This window comes from Amphiura filiformis, chromosome 6 (genome assembly GCF_039555335.1).
Source record: "Amphiura filiformis chromosome 6, Afil_fr2py, whole genome shotgun sequence".
Lineage (NCBI taxonomy): Eukaryota > Metazoa > Echinodermata > Ophiuroidea > Amphilepidida > Amphiuridae > Amphiura > Amphiura filiformis.
The window spans coordinates 47,754,701-47,778,061 of record NC_092633.1 but is presented as its reverse complement, the minus strand read 5'-3'; the positions used below and the strand labels follow the sequence as shown (position 1 = coordinate 47,778,061).

The following is a 23,361-nucleotide window of genomic DNA, read 5'->3' as shown; positions in this document are numbered from 1 at the left end:
GCAAGCTGGTCAGGTAGAAGATAAATATACAGAGTGACCTTCAGCTTCTCCGTGTTTGGTCAGACCTACCGTATAGGGGTAGGCTGCATGGGGTGTATCCTGCATAAGTTGGTGTTCATGTTCAAACCTGACACCTACCTCAGCTTCAAACACATGTTAAGTGTACGCTGCATGACTGTATGTTTCTGTTTTTAGGGATGATTATCCTAATGTCTAATAAATGATGAGGGACAGTAATTTGGTAGTAGGCCTATGCACCCTTACAAATTATACACATCGCGCGGTGTTTCTTTATGCAAAATAAAAGTTATGCAAAACATCATACTTTGTAAGTATGTAGAAATGAATGCTATACTAGTATCGGGTCCGTTTCAAAATCATCTTCATTCACATTCTTCTCCCGCTTCTTATTCTTATAATAATTATTTTGATTATTAAGTGAAGTTTGGTATTAGTGCACGAGGACAAGTGCCAATTGCTTTGATATCACATGCGGGCAGTCTCACGAGGTCGAAATTGTAACCCACGTTCTCGAATCTAAACGCTGATTGGTTTATTCCATTACGCGTATTCGAAATTTCGAATACACGTATTAGTACACGTTATGACCTGCTTAGCCAACCATAAAAGCATGCTCTTGCGCTATCCACAGACTATCCGGTGGAAACTTCAAAGCAACGATCATGCGTTAATATTTACAAAATGGCGAATGATGTAGTTTAAGAGAGCGCACCACCAATGATTGCGCCATTGGATAACACAGGGAAATACGCACGTTTGGATGGCGTTTTGTCACTGCAAAAACGTAATATAGATAAAAAGTTTGGTATCAAATTAAAGCTTATCACGTGTAGAATATTATTCTTTTAACAGCATAAATTAGTGACCATCTACCTTTTTTGCTATATAGCCGAAAAAAAAAAACGTGCAAATTTAACCCTAAAAATCACTCAATTTTTGAAACCGGACGTTGTTCAAATTCGCGCCAAAACTTCACCTCTGAAATAAAATATTGGGATTTTTCTCAGATTCCTTCATGTAGACACTTGTCGGAAGCAAATGAGCTGAAAAAGTGCAAATTTTGACATTATCTTTAGAAAATAAAGCCGCAACAAGCTGAAATAAGCGGTGGACTATTTTAACCGAATTTCACTGGTACATAAATCGTGGAGTGATTTGGTGGTGCGCCCTCTTATAAACGTCAATAGTTATCAGAATCCAATTTTTTACATTTTTAAGTAAACTAGAGACAGTTTCTAGTCATTTCCCAAGATTTCATCCCTCTACGACTTTCCGTTCAGAAGAAATGGTGCTCTAAATATCAGTTCCGAATCACCAAAAGACCCAAATTTCAACGTGTTTATCAGCATGCAGAAGTTTGAAGAGGTTGGATATAAAATTGAATGTTTTATGCAAAAAGATACTCTTTAATTTTAATTTTTTTTTTTTGAAAAGTACTTTATGTGTGTACAAATATTTTTAATACCTTAAATATAGGCCTATTTACATAATTGAGTCAAATTACCCCCCCCCCCCCCTCGTTCTCTGTCTTCAAACTAGGCCTACTGATTTTGGCATTTTAAGCAAAAATACAAGTTTTATACGTTATTCTGATTTGGTATAAATTTTATAGCAAAAGCGCTCATATAAGTAGATTTTGATGCTTTTCTTAACGTCAGAGACCTGTATTTTGGATAACTAAAAAACATTATTGCTAAAACTAATCACAAATGTTATTTCAAGCATTTGCGAATGAAATAAAATGATTTATTAAGACTTCCGCCCTTATTCTATGTTTTTTTTGTAAAATGCGCGTACATAGCAACACACTTTAAAAGCCGCTTATAAGAGAGCGCACCACCAATGATTGCGCCATTGGATAACACAGGGAAATACGCACGTTTGGATGGCGTTTTGTCACTGCAAAAACGTAATATAGACCAAAAGTTTGGTATCAAATTAAAGCTTATCACGTGTAGAATATTATTCTTTTAACAGAATATATTGGTGACCATCTACTTTTTTTGCTATTTGGCCGCAAAGAAAAAACGTGCAAATTTAACCATAAAAAATCACTCAATTTTTGAAACCGGACGTTGTTCAAATTCGCGCCAAAACTTCACCTCTGAAATAAAATATTGGGATTTTTCTCAGATTCCTTCATGTAGACACTTGTCGGAAGCAAATGAGCTGAAAAAGTGCAAATTTTGACATTATCTTTAGAAAATAAAGCCGCAACAAGCTGAAATAAGCGGTGGACTATTTTAACCGAATTTCACTGGTACATAAATCGTGGAGTGATTTGGTGGTGCGCCCTCTTAAGTCGAACAATAGCGTGACCGGCGTGACGTAGTTTTTGGCATTGTTCCTATATGCACTTTCACCCTCCTGTGACCATCTAAGATTTAGAGGGCGCGATTGAGGCGACGGGCGGCTTTTACCGAGCTGATCTACTTTATTTTTCAAAATGGTCAAAAATGCTGTTAATTTTGTCCAAATTCACAGCCTCTGACACTGATACAATGATTAATCAGTGGGATACGATGATTCTATCAGTGTAAGCAATGGTAAGACTTGTATTTATTTAATAATTAGCCCGACACATTATGGCTATGCCTTGTCGAAGCACCCTCACCATAGTTGTAGTAACTACAAATTTCGAACGTTTGAGGACTTGTTCTCAAGTTGTAGAAGGTGCCATAGGGTGGCTAGAGTGTTAATTATTTTCATTATAAATGATGCGAAATATTAATATTGACAATAATTAATAGCCTGTTTCACCTCTCCATATATTCATTTCATACATTGCTCACCTGTGTTTTCATATTATATTTTGTGGTGAAAAATGATTACAAATGTGTAATTTGCGATCATTTTTGGAGCAACGATTTCGTCCAACCGACGGCTAAGTGTGTATGTGAATCACTGAATGCACATTAAACACATACAAACACATACACAGCACCTGTTGGAACTCCCGGTCGGAGCCGGGAGTTTCAATTATTGGAACTGCCCTCACCATGGAGCCTGGACTCCAGGCTGGAGGTATAACACACTTACACAGTCACAGACACAAATTGGTTCCAGGCAGGTGGTGGTTACTCGAGAACTCTAGCTTCAAATTTTCACACGATAGTTACGCATTCGATGCTAGAGTACTTTACTATGATTTTTCGGTCGGACAGCGGTGCAATTTTTTACACCGGAGGTTATTTATTCTGTTAATATTGAAATTTGGATGAAAGTAATTTCGATGAGTCAACTGTATCTTTTGAGCAAGATTTGCGTATTTTGGACAGTCTAATATTTTGCTGAAGTGTAATTTTAGCAACATTTTTGATGCAATCGCCTGTAGTGATCGGCTGTATTTACTTATGAACTTCTATTGCTTTACACGGTGTCATGCTTCAGCGAATCCGACTAGATTTTGAATGCAATTTGCTCTCTAGCCTAGAATGTGAAGCTATCGGTGAGCAAATTCTTGGCTAGAGTTCTCGAGCAAGGTGGTGGTCGCATTGCATTCTCTAAATTCAGTAAATTTTCATCGTCAACCGTGTAATTGAATGGGATTATTTTGAAATTTTAAAACGCTTGAAATATCACAAACAAATAGGCCTATGTTAAAGTATTTCGTGATCCTAGCATCCTCTTTTTATGACATTTTTCAGTAGATATCTACGAAAAAACTTATTCCCAAAATTTCAGTTGATTCCGATTTTGCATTTGCGAGTTATGCATGATTATGTGTATTACACTGCTCCATAGACAAATAATCAGGTTTTGATGGAGTAAACTTCAATCAAAACCAAAATTGTCTTTGCAGTAAACGTAATAGGGCCCAGGTTTTTGTAAGAGGCAGTGGCGGCACCAGGAATTTTTTTTTTTTGGGCATAGAGGGGCAAAGTGAATTTCAGGGGGGGCAAAATCAACCAAATTTGCGCAAAATTACCGCAAAAAGTGGATATTTTCGTAATTGTTTTTTTCTGGGGGAAAGACTTCTGACTGGGGGGCATATGCCCCCTGTGGCACCGCCACTGGTAAGAGGTTTCCTTGTGTGTAGTCCTGTAGATCTAAATGTGTTTGATCTACTTATTGCGTCCATAGGACAATGCCCAATTTCCTGATCGCTATACATAATACATTTCATTTATATGCTCACATTAATCAATAGAGAGATTGCGAAGAGGCGTTCACTGCAAACGCCATACGGGATACGGATTACGGCATTATGCGGTAGAACGTGATAATGCCGTTCACATCCAAACTAGCCTCCTACACAGCCAGTTTGTGTCGGTCCTAACGCCGTCGTTCGTAGTATGTTTGTGATAGCCGCATAGAGTCTGAACCAAGACTACATGTAAAAGCTCATGGTGGCGCTATGCTGAGACAAATATATCTAAAGATTATAGGGAGCACACATTGATTCACCTTGGGTGCATCGAACCAGAGAGGATTATCTTCTCTCATCAAACCCACTTTCCTCGGTAGGCCCTATTGATATGCAAATACGACTGGCTGTGTCTATATTTGCTCTGAGCATTCAGTCCAGATTAGCAATATTTGAGTTTTGAGAGCTATTGGAAAATGAGTATAGGCCTATGTTCACACGTGCATGATATTTGTCTAAATAACCTAAACAGAGTTTGGTGTTGGATGCCTAGGAAGTCGTTATGGTGTATAAATAGTACCCTGTTTACTTTCTAAAGCAAAATGAAAATATATATATAGTCTAATGTGCCTACCCAGCAAACACAAATATATTACAGAACACGTTAAATGTCGGGTTAAAGGGTATGTGGGGGTCAAGGGTATAAAAAGGTTTTAACATTCAAAAAACATTTTGTTCAAAACTTGTTGGAAAACATTCTAACACAATAGACTTATATGTACACAAAATGTTTGCCGAACGATGTTTTACTATAACATTTTGAATTTTGGTTTAAAATGTTGTTGTATTATTTTTTCAGTATAACACGTTTAAAAAAAGAGTTTTCATGATTTTTATATAAACCGATATTGATATATGTTATCAAACTGTTTAAACTAAAACCAAAACCATAATGCATTATCATGTTTTAAAAACATTTTGGTGTTTGCTGAATAGTATCCATAAGCAAAACACTTTGACAGTTGTTTAATGCAACGAAATAGCAATGGCGAAAAATGACGTTGCACAAACTGCTGTCACCCGTCCCAAACAGACAATTCTGCCCCATTATGTCGTAAGATGTCACGATCTTGCCTAAAACGCCTCTTCGCAAGCTGATTTTTGGACGGCATTTTCCACACACAAATGAATCTATAGGCAATCTTCCCGTTCAAATTTGCGCCAAAAAAAATCTAAATTTATTCACTTCTTCTTGTCTATACTAGGTCAAATTGTAACCCCCAAAATGGATTATATTGCATGTCGGACTCTACTTGTTCTATTTGGATACTTTGATTTGCTTCATAACACGACAAACATAACAATTTTCTGCATTTCATAATGGGTTTTTTTTTTTTTTTTGTTCGTCATTTTTTGCTACCAATACCAACCGCAAGCGTAATCGCCTTTACGGTAATTCCACGTTTGACCAATTCACAATAGATTTCACCCTCTAGAAGGCATACTAACCGATTTTCGACTAATGTAGCTTGCCGTTGGCGTTCCGTATCACGCTTTCACGTAAATTTCGCAATCTCTCTATTATGTCACCATTCACTGAACTACATGTACCGGTAGTCATAACTGCACTCTTTTGGGTATTATTGTTGTTTTTCTTATGAATTTTTATTTTTAGAACCAGTAAAGCTTGTCGAACTACAAACATATAAACAGCAGACATGGCGTGTCGTCAATTATTTTGTCGCCGTTTCTTTCAAAGTCATGTGAGCAGTAACATCTTGGCGCAACACTCGGGTATAGCCAATCAACAAAGACCACTCTCATACATCAAATTCACATCATGTAGATTTCAGCCGTCAATATTTACAGGACGAAATCATAATTGCCGGAATCAAACACATTCTGTGAAGCAGCTCAGTGTCATCAACTGGTCGAATCAAACACACAGATCATTTCATTTGCATTCTTGCTGCTGCTGTCAACAGATTGGGGATGAGAAGGCTACTACTAGTGTCAATTCAGACACAACAAAAGTAGATTACACCTTGCGCGAGACTGTTTTGAATGTAATGGGTGCTAAGTACCGCGTAAGTTATGTGGATGAAGGTGACAAGAGTGATCTGGTGGTTTTATGTCTTCATGGTATGCCAGCATGTCATAAAGACTTTCTGTCCATACTACCAGCCCTTGTCAATGGTGGAGCCAGAGTAATACTTCTGAACTTCCCAGGTACATTATATATATATACATACATCTAAACATCTCAAAAAAAAGTAACTAACTGCCTTAAATATATACTGGCCATTATTCAAAAAGGGCTATTGTATTGCAAATCTGTAAAATGCATTGGAAGCAAAATTTATTTCTGCGCATTTTGACACCTCATTTGATACGATAGCCCAGAAAACAATAAAACACCGGTCAATTTAATGTAGTGATGAGGTCCAGATTTGAAAGATGCATATTTACATACACATTTTTACAATACTAAAATACTCAGATATCATTACACAGATTTCCTTCCATTACACTGAATGCAAAATCAATAGAATTTACTGCAACTTTCAAATCTTGGGCTCAATTGATTTAAATGTACTCAGTGACGTCAATATTTGGTCAATTGCTACAAATGAGGTGTCAAAATGTGCAGAAATAAATTCTGCTTCCTACACATTTTACAGATTTGTAATACAATCACCCGTTTTTGAATAATAGTCATTATTTAAGGGGGGTTAGTTACTTTTTGAGATGTTTATATGATTCAGCACTTTATTCAAAAGATAGTCCAACTATGAGTAAAATGTTGCTATATAATAGATTATATAATAAATTATTATATAAATAGATTAATATATAGATTATTACGCGATATAAATATTCATGATTATAATCAGGGAAATAGGGAATAAGTTTTTCCTTCATAATTATTGGCTTCAGACCTACATGTACCACCCCTCGCCCTTTGGGTTCAGGATGGTATTCTATGTATGTCGTCAATACCAAGGGGAAAATACATTGCCCTATTTCATTCTAAACTGTGTACCGCACAGTTCTGGTTTACTATTTTATACTAAATTAGCTACATGCCTATTTCCTGCAGGTGTTATTTTAAGAAAGAATTGTTCTGATCTAGGGTAAAATAAAATCAGTTACATAAGCAGTTCAATGTAAATAATCCTTTTGAGGAAAGCTTAAAGTGTACATAATATTTCAAGACATTCAGTCTTGCTTGTAAACAAACCATGAGGAACAGATTTTGAAAATGTGTTTTTAAATAAATTCATGACCTATCACATCGAAGCACAGCAGTTGTTCTAGAAACCCTCATTTCAAGATAATTATAGAAAATATATACTGGTATGAGAAAATTATAAGGAATTCATACTAATTGCATAAAATCAGTTTCTATATCTCACATTAATGTTTCATGTGTCTTTTTTTAAAAGCAAAAACACAGCTTTTATATAACTTTTATTGGAATGGCTTAACCCTAACAGGACGGTATACTACAAAATACTACTTGATATGTGCGCAGTTCGTGCATGCATCCCATGTGGTGTGCTGACGCAATCGCCCTTAAGTGATATATAGGCACGGTTTCGCTGGCCAGCGAAGCCCAAGACCCGTGACAAAGTGTCGCCGACCCAGTGCCTGGCATGCGAGGGGTCTCGGGTTCGAATCCCACCCAGAGCAAACAACTTCTTTCCTTCTTTTCTCTCTTTATTCCTTCCTTCTTTCCCTTCCCGTCGCCAAAAAGCCCTTAGGCGGTTAGGGTTAGGTGATGCATGCACACTGAAGAAAAACTTATTTTCACATTAGTGTTAATATTCCATTTTGCTTGCCAATATTTGTATGATATAGGTATTGGCTACAGCTGGCATTTAGAAGGACCTGCTTTTGACTATTCTCATTTGACTAAGGCCAAACTTGTTGAAGCATTTCTATCACGTCTCGGAATTAACAAGTAAGTATATTGCATTAGAGGTACGGCTATAAAAGATTTCCTCAGTAGATAACGAGTTGCATGCTATCTTCAAATGGCCAATTCCACCGTTATGGACGTTACAGATACATGCAACTTGCAACTTTTAAGTGAATAGCACACATGTTTGCTGTTAGGATAACACTTTATTTCTTACATGTAGAATGCTACTGGTACACACTCTAATGTTCAATATAATGAAGCAATTTTGTTTTGGCTTTCTTAGTTAATTAGCTACAGAAATTAGAAACGAGCATTACGGATGTTACGCTGAAAGTGCCTGCCTTTTGACAGTTCCTTTTATCTCCACTCAGTTCTGTGTTTTATTTTTTCTGTTTTAAACTATATTGAGTAAGCCCTGACTCCATTCTATTTAAATTTTAAAAGTAAGTTTGAAATTAATACTCCTGTATCGTCCTACACTGTTGATTTAGTGTTACGGACGTTACATTTTATGTCAAATGTAACATCCGTAACATTTTTCATAATGAAAAAAAACTGTCAAGGTACTTCCTCAGATTTTTTTTCTTTATTATCTTGCAGTAGGTCTGACATTAATCTATGGAGGCATGATTAGCTAGTTTGAAATAAATGCTCCTGTTTTGAGCAATAATATTCCAAAATTTTGTTTAAAATTTCCAAAAGGCACTTTTGGCATGGAATTGGCCAATAGATAACAAATTGTTATTTTTGCAGTTTTGGGACACTTGACCTAACTGGAAAATTGTTTTCTGTGCAGCCAAATTATTATTTAAAATGTAATACTAGAATAAAAATTGTTTTAGGCCAAAAAAAAAAAGGTTTGTCTCAAAGCTCATGCGCATTTTATAAATCATGAGATTTGGAAAAAAAAGAAATGCGGATTTTTTTTTTTTTTAGTTTTCCCATAAAATTTAAGAAAAAATCAGATTTTTTTTCTCCAAATACCATGAAAAAAGTCAAAAAAAATAAAAAAATCGCATTTGTTTTCAAACCACTCGTGAGCTTTGAGACAAACCATTATTTTTAACAAAATTAATTATTTTAACATTATTACACTAATAAATGAATGAACAATAATTACTATTCTATTACCCCCACGACCCAATATTCAAAATCGCAAGACTGTGATTTGTTGAAACGCATCACATGACAGACTATTAATTAGCGATAAAGTGTTAAGGGCAACGAACTTTATGTTCTTCTATCATCACAGCGCACAGCAGAGCGCACAGCACACCTGCTTACACTACAAGATTCCTGGCGACGTAGTACCTCTGCTGCAATGTTACTTCGCGGCTACTACCGCTGCTACTACCGAGTACACAAGCCCTTTGTGGCCGACGTTGGTACTACACCAAAGTACCAGCATCGGTCACCATACTGTAGATACCCCCGTAGCAAAGTACTTACATCGATACTCCACCATGCGTCACCTAAGAGTCAACTGCGATGTACCGAGTAGGTGACTTATAGGCAGACCATGGTCGGGGGTACTTCGATGGCCCTTCAGCGGAAGTACCTGCACAGTGACCGCATCCATGGTGTACCCATGTGTCAGCAGTGAAGTAGCAGTGAAGGTACTCACCCGCGAGGTACTCCGTCGCTAAAGTCCTTTGATCGTAAAGTTTGTTGACTTCAAGGCGTGCGCGCCCGTGGTACAACTACGCGGCCGACTACGCGTTCAACAAGGTTTGCACACGAACGCGTTGAAGTGGAATTATTAATTTGTTATGATCTGGATGCAATTGCTTGTTGCACAATGCAGTTTTTCCGTACGCCGACGACAGTGTTATAATTCCGTTGTTTTTCTTTTGTTTTCCATTTTGTTCTGTTAGGAAAGTAACACGGTTTTTTGTTTGTTTGATTGTTTACTTGGTTGGTTAGTTAGCTGTTTGCTTGGCTGATGGTTGCTCAGCTTGGTTGTTTTCATTTGTAATTTTTATCTTATTTAATTATTTAGTATTTATTATTTTTCAGAAATATTTAGAAAAGATTACATCATGTATTTTATGTTCATATGTTTTTTATTCATTAACTCATTACTTGCTTTAGTTATTTTACTGATTTATTTATTGCCTGTTTATTTATTTAGTTGGTTACTTATTTATTTACTTAATAAATATGTACTTATAAATTTACTTAGTTCTTTCTTTCTTTATTTAATTGTTTTTATACTTATTTATTATCTTCACTTATTTATTTACTTATTCATTTAGATATTTATTCATTTATTTATTTATTTAGTTGCTTATTTACTTGGTTGTTTTCTTATCTTCTCATTTTCTTGTTTATTTACTTATTTAGTTATTATTTACCTAATTATTTACTTATTTGTATAATTAGTTATTTACCTATCTCCCTACTATTTATTTATTTACTTGTTTACCTATTTCCTTATTTATTTACTTACTACTTTAGTTATTTGCTTACTTATTTACTTATTTATTTACTTACATATGTATTTGTTATTTACTTATTTATTCACTCATTTACTAATAGGCCTACTTAACTTATCCGCTTAAAAATGCCCAAAGAATAAAATAAGAAACATAAATCAAGAACATATTAGTCAATATAAATCAATATGGCAACAGAAATAAATAAGAAATGGCAACCCGCTTGCCTCATTTTTTTTGCCAGAGTACCCATGTCGGTACTCAGCTGCAGAGTACCTGGCAGGTGAGTACCAGTGCCGGTACTCGGAGTACCTTCAAAGTACCTACATGTACGCCACAAGGTATTCGCGAGTTGCAGCCGGCTTGCTGGGCCACAAGGGTCTGGTGGCCGGCGTAGGTACTCGCGAGTAGCAGCGCTGCTACTCTCATGAGAATCCAGTAGTGTATGTAGGGCAGAATGGAATGTCAGGGGTGTGTTATTGTATGTGCATACCTGCTTATAGGGGAGAATGGAATGTTAGGTTGTGTTATTGGAATGTGCATACGCTTTGGCTACGCGTGTAAGCTCCACCTTGAGGTAAACAACTTGAAAGCAAAATTTTTTATATTTTCTCTTTAAATCACACTATTTTGTGGTAATAGAATAGAAATAAAGGGTGCAGCATTATCTTTTACACGCAAATAATGTGTCCTCGGCAGTAAAAACGTTGAAATAATGGGTGAGGCGCAAATTTACGTTTTTACTGCCTCGGACACATTATTTTTGTGTAAAGGATCATGCATTACCCTTTATTTCTTAAATAATTACTACTAATAATAATTATCTAATCACACTAGTTGCTTTTAACGTATGAACACTTTAGTTCAATTTACTTGACATGTAATTGTTTTTTGGCAATAAACTTTTGTTTTTCACTTTGTTGTTTCAGAGTGAATATGCTTGTGTCTCATAGTTCATCGGGTCATTCAGGGATGCAATTGAGTGCCAATACTGATCTTATACAGGGTGTGACCTTCATATGTCCAATAGCACATCTACCTCATGGGTGAGTATGTACATGTATATTGTCATGGGTTTTGGCAGAATGTCAAATAATGATTCGATCCAGTGGCGTATATTTCTTTTTTGCAGGGGTTTGATTTGTCTGGATTTTACGCCAAAACTTTTACTTTAAAATTTTATTGATTTTCAGACCATTGTAGGATATTTTGCCCAATTTCTCACTGTTTTTCTGGATTTTTTACTATTTTCTGGATATTTCACAAGCGTTGAATCACATGCCTGGTTTTGACATGGGGGGATGGGGTTGGAAAAATGTTTATAGTGAATCCAGTACGTTTTGATGACAGAAATTTATAGTAGAAAAGCACTGGGAAAATATTGCCATATTAAAGCTAAAAAAGTGGAACAAATTTGTGCAAAGATTGGCAAAATATGTATAATTGGGGGATGATTGTATGGACCATCACCCCTTCAGCCTTTATGTCCCTGATAAGAAACTAAACTTTTGGAATTGTTTTCAATTTAGGGCATGTTTTAGAATCTCCCCATTCAGTGCAACAATATGTGTCCCCTCCATGTCAGAGGGTGCAAGATGGAACAGCCAAATCCCAGCCAAGACAACCAATGCAATAAAGAGATCTGTCACAAGTTACATTTCGAAATAAGGCGCGTCCTTGCGTCATACACCCGTGAAAGTAGGGACGGACCCGCAAATTTCCTACGGTACGGGTCCGTGTGACCCATACAAATTGAACCAAGCAATGAGCAGAAAATCATAGTTATGTTGTTCCACTGGAAAAAATCTGGTTCACATATTAAATACGTCCAGCTCCCTGAGCACACTTTCATTTTAGATTCCCACCAAGTTTCCGCGGCAAGTTTCCCGGGGTCAAACCCTTGAAACTTGATGAGGACCCTTGGAATTTCAAAGGCAAGGGTCCGGAGGACGCTTAGATTTTTTTTCTTATTTCGAGGCCTGTGACCGACCAAATAAATTTATACATGTATGCCTTATTCGACCTTTTGCTATTGCAGAACATCCAAGCGAACATTTTCTCGAGATGTAATGTATTATTTACTGAAACCACCAATCATGCGTGCTGTACTGGGGCCATTGATACTCTCCGTATTTAGAAAGGTTTCCAAGATGCCTATACCGGAGGTGGAATATTTCTATGGTCTTATTGTAGAGTCTAAAACTTGGAACTGGAAACAGGTTTGTAAGTTCTAAAATGGTTTATTCAAGTTGAAATCCATACACCCCCCTGTGGAAGACATAACCTTAATCTCCCACACAGGTAGTGTAGATTTCAAATGGAGTTACCCATTCAGGCCCGGCATTCAGGTAAACCTCACTTGAAATTCATGATACTCCATACTCCATGTGGAAGATTAAGGACATTATCTTACATAGGGGGTGTAAGGATTTCAACTGGAATAGCCCCATATATCAAGTATATAGTGGTGCATCATGGGGGGAGGGGAGCTCAATATCAATAGCTATGATCTCAAGAACCTCTAAACCAATACTTGGCTTGTTGTAATTGTACTCATTTTAATGCATTTTTCATAGTGGGTGTAAGGATTTCAACTGGAATAGCCTAATATATCAAGTAAATAGTTGTGGCATCATAGGGGGAGGGGAGCTCAATATCAAGAGCTATCTCAAGAACCACTCAACCAATACTTGACTTGTTTGTACTCATTTCAAACTCATTTTTCATAGTGGGTGTAAGGGTTTCATCTGGAATAGCTTGATATATGAAGTATATGGGGGTGCATGGATTGAATTTGCCCTTCCCCTAGACCAGGCCTTCTCAACTGGCGGCGCAAGCCACTTGTGGCGCTTGAGTCAGTCAAGTGGCGCCTGCAGTGGCGCACTGTAATTGTAATGATTTTTTACATAAATCTTTCACAAAAGGCATTGAAAATACGCAATCTGGGCCTTTAAAAAACCTTCAAATCCAGGGGCTTCCGGGGGCACAGCCCCCTGGACTTCCGATAAAGTACCACTGCACCTTACCCTCTATGCACACACGCTACCCCGCAAAGTCCTCCCTTGACATTTTGGCACTTCATGATCACTAAAATTTTCCAATTGGCACTTCAAATAAACTAGTTGAGAAGGCCTGCCCTTGAGTAGACATTAAGGAATTATGTAAAGGGGTCACTATTAGGACAAATATCATGAGATATTCCATCCATTTGGAGAGGGTGGTAATACTGTGCATGCTAGCTATAGGCTTCACCATAAAAAGTCCCAACAAGTTTTGAGATATTTTCAGAGAGCTATCTCAAGAACCACTGAACCAATACTAGGCTTGTTTAATGCATTTTTCATACTTACTAGTATTCTGAATATAGTCGTGAAAATGTGCAATTCTAAAATGTTTGAATTGTAAAAAAAATGAAACTTGCCTTCTGTAGCGACACCGGCATGGGCAGAGTTAAGCCATTGGTCCCTTACATACAGAGAGTCATTCATGTACATTTAGCTTTAGTCTGTCTCATCCACAGAATTAGAGAAGGAGAACCGGGACTCCCTATACCGCCACGCATACAATCGCGCCCGTCAGCTATGGGGAGAAAATTGGGGTATTCGGGTCCTTGCCGACGGTCTTGCGGAGACAAACGAAAACAATTCTGCGTCTCATATGAAGCGTCTTGGTACTCGCAGTACAGGTCGCATAAAGTGCGTCTCTCAAACGCGCCCATCATCCATGGCGCTTGCATGAAAAACGAATGCCTCGGCGCATTGCGAGGGAAACCGAATACCCCCAATTTTTGCTCCATGCCTGTATCAAGATGGCGGTCGAGTCCTGGTTCTCTGGTTTTAATTCTGTGGTCTCATCTCAAGTTGAGAGTAATGCTATCATGGATTTTGCAATGGTGGAATCTAATCAGTACGTTTTAGCAGTTGCATCGCCAGCGTATTCATGAACAAATCGCACTTCTACGCGAGTGTATACGCCCAGCAGAATTAGGCTGGGGCGCACGATCCAAATCTGCAACTGTGAAATCCAATGTAGCATTACTCTCAACTTGAGACAAGACAGACCATATATAGTAATCAATTTTGACAACAGAAGACCCCTGACTATTCCGATCCGATCTGGTGGTGTTTGGGTATTCACAATCTAAGTATTGATGTAATGTTCACAGCATAGTTACCATCCAGGAGGGAAGTATGGTGTCAGTAATCAAGTAAGCTCAAGCGATAAGGCATTTGACTATGGTTTGAGAGGTTGCCGGTTCGAATCTTGGTGATAGTTAGTACGCTCTCGTGGGAAAGTTGAGTTAGCTTGAAATTCTCCTGGACAAGGAACTTATTGGTAATTCTCTCGCTAAACATGGGGAGCTAATCCTGGTTGTGATGTTCATTTGTGGAATGTCTAGGGTGTTGTTGTTAAATGGTTAGTGGAATGATGTGGGCTGTAGTCATTAGTGACAACCTGTAAAGTGTGTTGAGGCTTGTGGATAAATGTCTATAAATCACTGCGCCTTTTTTTAGATCTGATTTTGATATGATCTGCCCGGGATGATCTGACATGAGAATGTCATCCACAATAGCTATGATATTTTCTCCTTCATGCTCAGGGTAGCCTATGATTCGGATATTGTTCCTACGCATTGAGCATTCAACACGGTTTATTTCAGTGCAAACATATACGTTTCCTATGGTGGAAAATACGATCCCATGCAGTGTTAACTTTTGTCTTACCGGTAGTGTCTTCTTCTATCATTTTCGCTTTGTCTTTGTAGGTCCTTAATTTCAAGTCCTTGATATTCCACAGATTTTGTAAAATCAGTTTAGAACACTTCCATGTCATTTCGTAGTTCTAATTGACCATCAATTATTGTCTGTAATGACTTCATAACAGATTTTCAAACTTTTTATGCTTGGTAGACTTATCAATACCGGGTGATTGTTCGGGTGACTGTAATGGTGGTAATACCAGTTTGTTGGTCAACGGAGTGACCGTGCTATAGCCACAGTGCTAGGCTGTAGAAACAGGCGTAGCCATAGTAGACTTCCCTCCTTGTTGACGTTGTCGTTGAGTGTCTTGCTTCTTTCTGGTATCCATTTAGCTAAAATAATCACTAAAATGTTCCTCAGGCAATCAGAAATTTGATTATGAAGCAGTTTTAATGAGGTGTACGACATTAAACATGGTAAAATAAAATTGGCTCAGTGATGATCAGCATCTGACGCACACACTATCGCGAGACACCATTTATTTATTCCAAACTCAACATATGCGTAGTGCACAGAATAAGGAAAGGGTTATACCCTAGTGGTACCGGTGTTTTGTATTGTTAACCTGTGACCAATGGACTATTCCATTTGAAATCCAGACTACCCCTGTGGAAGATTTTGGAAATATCTGGCACAGATGGAGTATAAATTTCTAATGGGATGAGCACATTAGGCAGTTCCATTTGAATTTCATTCACCCTCTGGGAGAGATTCAACCTAAATCTTCCCCTGATGGCGAGTGAGTTTCAAAGGGAGCTACTAATGTGTTAAAATTTGAAATTCATACTCCCCCTGTGGGAAATATTTCCAAAATCTTCCACAGGGGTACGTAGTGTGAATTTTAAATGGAAGAGCCCAATATTGCTCATTTTTCTTTCTGTGCAGGCTGAAGCTGATCTGAAAACCATCAATGCCAAAGCTATGCCCGTTATGGTGCTTGCTGCTCATAGAGATCCCATCGTACAGCTGTATATATCAAAGGGAGTGATGAACCTTCTTGGAATATCTCAGGGAAATAGACTAACATATTCTAAAGATAACGTGTGGCAACCAGTTGAAAAAGGTATAGTTGTTGTTGTAAGAGCCCTGCAGGGCAAGGTTTTCTTAACCCCGATCCGTACTTCCTCGTCCATCTACCCCCGAACCTGTCCCGACCCAAACCCGATCATTTTAAGGCAATCCCGATGTACCCCAACCTGAAAGTTTTATTTGTAGACCGGGCCGGACCGGATCATCTCTTTTGTCAATACCCCGGCATAGGAGGTCTATATATGAACTTCCGACATGAATCGTCATATTCAGTTACCACTCTCAAAATGACTCTCTAATTGTTGCAAACTTACAATTATTACATAGGAATATACAGAAACAGTTTAGAGCATTAGGCCTATCTGTGTTACATACTTAGTTTTAAGTAAGAGTATTTTAAATGGATGAAAATTTGGACAATTCTGGACATTTTTTTATTACTTGTAACTTATTTCCCTGGCCAGAATGTAAAGTGGCCCAAATGTAAATTGGCCTTTCCCGACCCTATGTTCCCTGGACCAGACCAGTAAATATGTGAAAGATAGATCCCTGACCTGGTGTTGGTCTGATCTGGACTTCTCACAATTGAGCAGCTGCCTCCCTTACCCCCGCCCTTTCCTTAGCTAAGCCACAACTGATACCGACTGCTGTGTTTGATATCACCAGTAAAGCTTCTTGTTAAAGAAAACCAGTGAAACTTTCAAAGTCTTAGATACATATTGTTATTATCCATGACACAGGACTTTGTAAGTGTTTTAATTGTGTCTATAATTTGTCTTTTTTTTTCAGGAAATGTCAATCCTATGAAACACGGAGTTATATTTGAGAAAAGTAGCCACTGGATTCAGAAGTCCCATCCGGATGTTGTAGCCGATTTAATACTGAACTTCCTCAAGGCTATCAAAGATCACAGATAATAAGCACCAGCTGTATTCACTGCATTCACTGTGGTGTTTCAGGAGGCTTCTATGAGTGACATGGAAAGACAGGAGAACAAATTCCTGGCTTTCATGTATTCTAACCAAAATTAACACTGGATTAGTTCAGCATTGTTTGCAGAATATTTTTTCAAAATGAGGGTGGCCATTATTTCAGGTCAGTTCAGTTTTATATTGCCACACATCAAAATAGGTATTTAAATACAGTGCAGTATATCATTAATATTATTACAAAGATATTAGTTACAAAACTAACAAAAGAAATGTCACAAATAATAAGGTAAATATAAGTAATAAAATAATCTAGATAAGGAAATGATCAAAAAATTAAAATAATGTTACAGTTAACAAGTGGTTGGGTGTTGGCCACTGGCAAGGGTTCTGAAATATGCAGTGAAATATGTACAAAAGAATTCTTGTTGTGTATTTGCCTCTACTGAAATAACTACCTGTTTCTTTCTTATATGAGCAATTTGTATTTCCAGTCAATTTGAACACTTTATTTAACAAAAATTATATTACTGGGACAAATGCATGCAAGCTGAGACGAATATACCTACATATACTGTGCCAATAAAGTATCCTTACACTTGGAAAAATAATCACAATTTCAAAACTAAACAATATTGGGGTAAATTTGTTTTTTTAATAGATGCACTATCTAATCCTGCACATTATGGCACCACATTGAATCCAATGTGACCTCAAGAAGTAAAGTTACACCCAATTGAATAGACGAAGGTCCAGTTTTAAAAGTCACAAACTGGCCTATACAAGGCATAAAGAAATTCCAACAAGCGCAAACGAAGAGACAACTGTTTCTTCAATGAAGCGTTATTTAAAGCAGTTTTTATTTCCGTTTTTACTTCTCTGTACTTTTCATAACTGTCATTTTATTTGTCAGTTCTTTTGATTCAGTTTTTTTGTTCCTTTTGTTTTGAATTAAAGCTAAACGCATAAATTAGCCATTCACCACTCTCAAACCAGATTTGTGGTCTGTGGAGTTTTGAATAGGCCAGTTTGTCACTTTTGAAACTGGACCTTCGTCTAATCAAATGCTTGTAACTTTACTTCTTGAATTCACAAATTTTGTTGGATTCAATGTGCAGGTTTAGATAGTGCATCTATTAAAAAAACAAATTTACTCCAATATTGTTCAGTTTTGAAATTGTGATTATTTTTCCAAGTGTAAGGATACTTTATTTATTTATTTTATTTATTTATTTATTTATAACATTCGGCCGAAGCCAGGCTAATCCCAATAGTGCTCAGAGGCTACTAAATTCAAGGGATGCCATCCGGATATGACGGGACAGGGATATGGAAAGAAGTCCGATTTTAGATGCAGGAGGAAAACCGGAGCACCCGGAGAAAAACCTGCGAGGGCGAGCATGGATCGGCAACCAAACTCACATGTGGCGCCCTTGAATTGAACCCGGCCACAGTGGTGAGAAGCGAGTGAGAAGACCACTACACTAACCCGCCCTGGCGCAGTATAGGTATTTTTGTCTCGGATACAAGCAGCAAGAAAATGTGCAATATTAATGCTTAAATGTGTCAATATATGGTTCATTTTGGACTGAAATAGGCAATAGGGATGAAACACATCACATATTTTGATCAAATTGGTTACTATGGTCTTTCCCCTGGACTGTCTGTACTCACGGCACTGGACTGTTGTGTACTGATGAACTGTGATGATTGTCCATGATGTCGGGGTGGGGGGGGGGGGGGGGGCTGGGTTCAGCCCCCAGCTATGCAACTTCTCATACACATATTTTGTTGTACATTTTTGAAATATATAAAAGGAAATCTTAATTGTCTAAATGAATAAATTATGAGTACAAAGTAAGCACTAGATTTCGAGGTATTATTCACCTGATGGTGATATACACTAGGATCAACAACATTCTCATCTATCAGAGCACAGTTCTTTAACCCCAATACATTTGCACGTTCATTGAATGACCTTTGAAAATGTGGGTACAAAAACTCATACTCTGCAACTTGAGGTCAAATTTTGCACTATGATTGTTTAATTGAGGTTATTGAATTATGCCATTTGGATGAGGCCATTTTGAGGTTGACTGAAAATTGATAGTGTGGAATATTCCAGTATCACATGATTAGACTTTGGACTAAAGATGTAATGTGTGTGTTTGGATGGTAACGTATAATGTATTCTATCATGTATTCAAATTGTAGGTTAATGCGTATCACTTGTTGAGAGGAGTGAAATTTTACAAAATAATACATGCGTACTGAGATGTTGATGCATCTAATAAATGCATGAGTCCTGTAGGGGGAGTGCATTCGATGCTTCAACATCTCAGTACATGTGCATTATTTTGTACAATTTCTTGAGCAACAAATGATACACATTTTATTAACCTATATTTCATACACAAGAAAAAAATCCCATGATTTTTGCTATTTTCGTAACAAAATTATTACTAAAAATCCTGGTAATTACAACCAAACATAAATGCATCAACTCAAGGAGAACATATGTGTCCGAAAGGAATGCGCATAGCACGCCCGTGCATTTTACACAATTAATGCATGGTTCGCATTTTCTAATGTTTGCTCTGATTGGTTCTCGAACTTCTCGCTATCTAAGAGTTAACATGCGCGTATTGTATTTTGGGGGGGTGCCATAGAAGCCCCATACTCAATTATAGGTTAATAACTGCGCATTAGTTATTTGGAGGGCATTGTGAAAAATCTAAACATTTTGCCTTTGGAACCGAGGTCCAAAGCAAAATGTTTAGATTTTTCACAATGCCTGACATATAACTGATGCAAAGTTATTAACCGAATTTATAAGTCCGTCATTTTTAACTCGTCACTCAACCAAATCTCAAGATTTTATTCTCTGAAATTTGTTGAAATTTATCAAAACTTACATTTTGCCCTTCAAAAATTTGAACAGGCTAAAATGGACTTACCAATTACAGCACTGCGCAATCACGCCATGTACAAATATGGTAGTTGCGTGCGTGTGAAGTGTTCCGGCGCAACAGATGCTCACACGCGGAAGTCATTGTATCGCGTAAGCATACGCGGAGGTCATTGATGGATATCAATAACCTCCGCGCCGGTACACCATGTGCGCAGACCAGCTAATGACCACTTTGATTGGCCCGCGCATATGGCGTGATACGCGGAGGTAAAGAATCATTCTTATTCCACATTTTGAGTTCAATTGCTCCAACAGTTTTGGATTCTACTCCCCATTCCAGAAAAATACATAATTTTTTGGGTTAAAACTTTTTTTATTCCATTTTGCTAAAATAAAACATAGCTAAATCCTAATCCTTTAGTTCTCTCTGCCAATAGAAGTCAAATTTTAATATTTGGCCAATTTTTGGAAATAAGGCCCAAAGCACACCTTTTTTGTCATAATGCTGTTTCAGTCAAGCCCAAAGACATGCACCAGAATAATTTCAGATTAGGGAGATTGTGCATTCTAATTTTGTTTCTAATATCTTTTGTAGCCAATTACTTATTTATCATAAAATATTTAATATATGATCAATCTCATAACCTATACTCTACATTTTGAATGCTTAGACTTGTGCCAAATCTTTTAATTTTGTGGTTGAAATTGTAAGACAATTTTTCCTCAAATTGTAAAACTATTAAAATTCAACTTTAATTGCTTATTAGAACTAAGGATTAAGATTTAGCTATGTTTCATTTGGCAAAACAGTAAAATATTTTTTTAATCCAAAAAAATTAGTGCTGCATTTTTCTGGAATCAGGAGTAGAAACAAAACTTTATGTCACAGTGGCCCATAAAGCAGTACATTACTACCACCAAACTACCATGTCCAAAAATTGTACTGGAGTTATGAGAAAAATATAAAATTTCACATGATACCAAAATCTGCATATTGGTGAGGGGATGAGGTTGTCAGTTGGGTCACTTAACCATTAATAAGAAGAAATTGCAAATTTGTGTAATTCCCATCAAGTCCAGATGTAAGTAACATATTAATTGTGAAGGTCAAAGTTCACCTTTAACTTCTCTGGTTCAGTACAACAGTGGTGCTACAAGTGGGAGGGGTGCAAATTGTGATTTCTTCCTCAGGAGCAAGGTTTTTTGGGGCTCAAGTCTCATACAAGACATAAAATAGCTTTATTCTGCACTCTGAAAGATGAGAATGGTAACATAGCATGTTGTTTTAGAGGGACTCTATATGTATTATAGTCTTTGAGCTTGGCACAAATTGACATTGTCATGGTTTGTTTTACACTTTTTCTGAAGATCACTAACTATTATTCAATGTTCATTGTTGTACAACTATATGTAAAATTACTGTTCAAATAATACTATTGATAACATCACCATTGAAATCCATGCTTATTGTTTGCTAGCAATTCACTGAACTGGAAATTGCTCCTTTGCAATGATTTATAAGAGCCCATAATGTTACCAATGTCTGCTTCTTATTCCAGAACCACTAAAATGCACCCTATGCTGTTTTGGGCTTATAGTGTCTAATTTTGAGTCTATTTATCAGACTACATTTGAGGTCTGATCTTCTGGATTGTATACTCCCCAAATAGTGGTTTAAATTTGTGCCTATATTTAGTAATTATCCCTCATTGTTACTGCCAAACCAATTTTAGAGGATCTGCTGAAATATAGGCACTTTGGTTTGGGTTTGCAGTGTATGGTCCTAAACCCTCAATATAATTGTTTCTTGTTTTCCTTCTCACCAAGTTGTTTGTCTCCAAGATAAGTACTTAGTGGTCCAATTATCTTATTGACTATGCAGCTCGTAAAAATTTGGCCCTGCTTTATATAAGATCCAGCATCTTAGAAATCTTTCTCAGCCAGTTGCAGACGGTGAGCAAAATCAGGTGTAAAGTGAGCTTTGTGTAGATTGAGTGCATTTGCTTTTTCTTGAAGTGTTGAAACAATTGTTTTGCTCGTGTATTTCTGTCTTTAAACGTGTGCATGTGTGTACACTGGCGCTACTACCGCTAACGATTTGAGGTTGCACCCAATTAATGAAATGCACACTGATGACGTCATTACCACATCAGGGTGAAAAATGGTATAGCATATAACTATTTTTACTCTCTTCTGTGGGTAGCATGTACCTATTGTTTGCTATCTTCAATAAATAGCATGTAACTATTGTTTGCTATCTTCAGTAGATAGCATGTAACTAATGTTTGCTATCTTCAGTAGATGGCCTGGAACTATCGTTTGCCATATTCAGTAGATAGCATGTAATTGTTTTTGCTATCTTCAGTATATGGCATGTAACTATTGTTTGCTATTTTCAGTAGAGGCATGCATCTATTGTTTGCTATCTTCGTTAGATAGCATGTAACTATTGTTTGCCATATTCAGTAGATATCATCTTACTATAAATAGGGGAATGTTGTATGTATGTATGTATCTATCTATCTATGTATGTATCGTGTATAAAGGCTCCGTCAGTTTCGATCTAAATGTCGCCAAATTCATACGGGAGATCGAGGAATATACCGAAACGGTTATGCGAAAATTTGGTTGAAAACGGTCAAGAATTGGCTGCAAAAACGGTGAAAATATGGGTAAAAACGGGTTTTTGTTATGAAAATCGGTTACCAGCCTACGCGTCTCTGCAGCTGGCCGGCAGTGCGTCGGCGCCGCGTGCGTAACGGCGCAGAGCCACGCGATCTGCGAGCCAGAGACCAGTGGACATGATAATACGGAAAGAAGGAAAAATAAAGGACAAAAAGGTACATGGACGGGTTAAAGTAACTAAATGAAACGGGAACGAAACAAAGAAGGAAAGAAACTAATCAGGAAATGTAAGGAGAAAAAGAAGCTCAAATAATGAGAACAGAATTAAATAAAAAACATGGAAACGGGAAATCACAAGCAGCAAATTTTTTTAAAAAAAGCTAAAAGAAAGAACAGATTTAGTAAATAATGGGAACGGGGTTAAAAAAAAAAAATCTTACTATAAATAGGGAAATGTTGTATGTATCTATGTATCTATGTATCTATCTATGTATGCTATAAAGGCTCCGTCAGTTTCGATCCAAATGTCGCCAAATTCATACGGGAGATCGATGAATATACGGGAACGTGTTTAAACTTTATTTGGTTGAAAACGGTCAAGAATTGGCCTCAAAATCAGTGAAAATGTGGTACGTTGCT

The 23,361-nt window shown here is 37.2% G+C and overlaps 1 protein-coding gene across 2 annotated transcripts; it reads left to right on the top strand.

The window, feature by feature from the left end:
* The first annotated feature begins 2,339 nt into the window (after positions 1-2,339).
* Positions 2,340-18,295, top strand: LOC140155523 (uncharacterized). 2 transcript variants are annotated; one of them, XM_072178397.1, is made up of 7 exons: positions 2,340-2,557; positions 5,784-6,337; positions 7,970-8,072; positions 11,398-11,514; positions 12,507-12,687; positions 16,114-16,291; positions 17,047-18,295. In XM_072178397.1, exons 2-7 carry the CDS (start codon positions 5,827-5,829, stop codon positions 17,172-17,174), a joined length of 1,218 nt encoding a protein of 405 aa, XP_072034498.1. In that variant the 5' UTR covers positions 2,340-2,557; positions 5,784-5,826; the 3' UTR covers positions 17,175-18,295. The 2 variants fall into 2 exon arrangements, with proteins under 2 accessions (XP_072034498.1, XP_072034497.1); XM_072178396.1 differs by having other exon boundaries at positions 2,341-2,567.
* Positions 18,296-23,361: the final 5,066 nt, after the last annotated feature.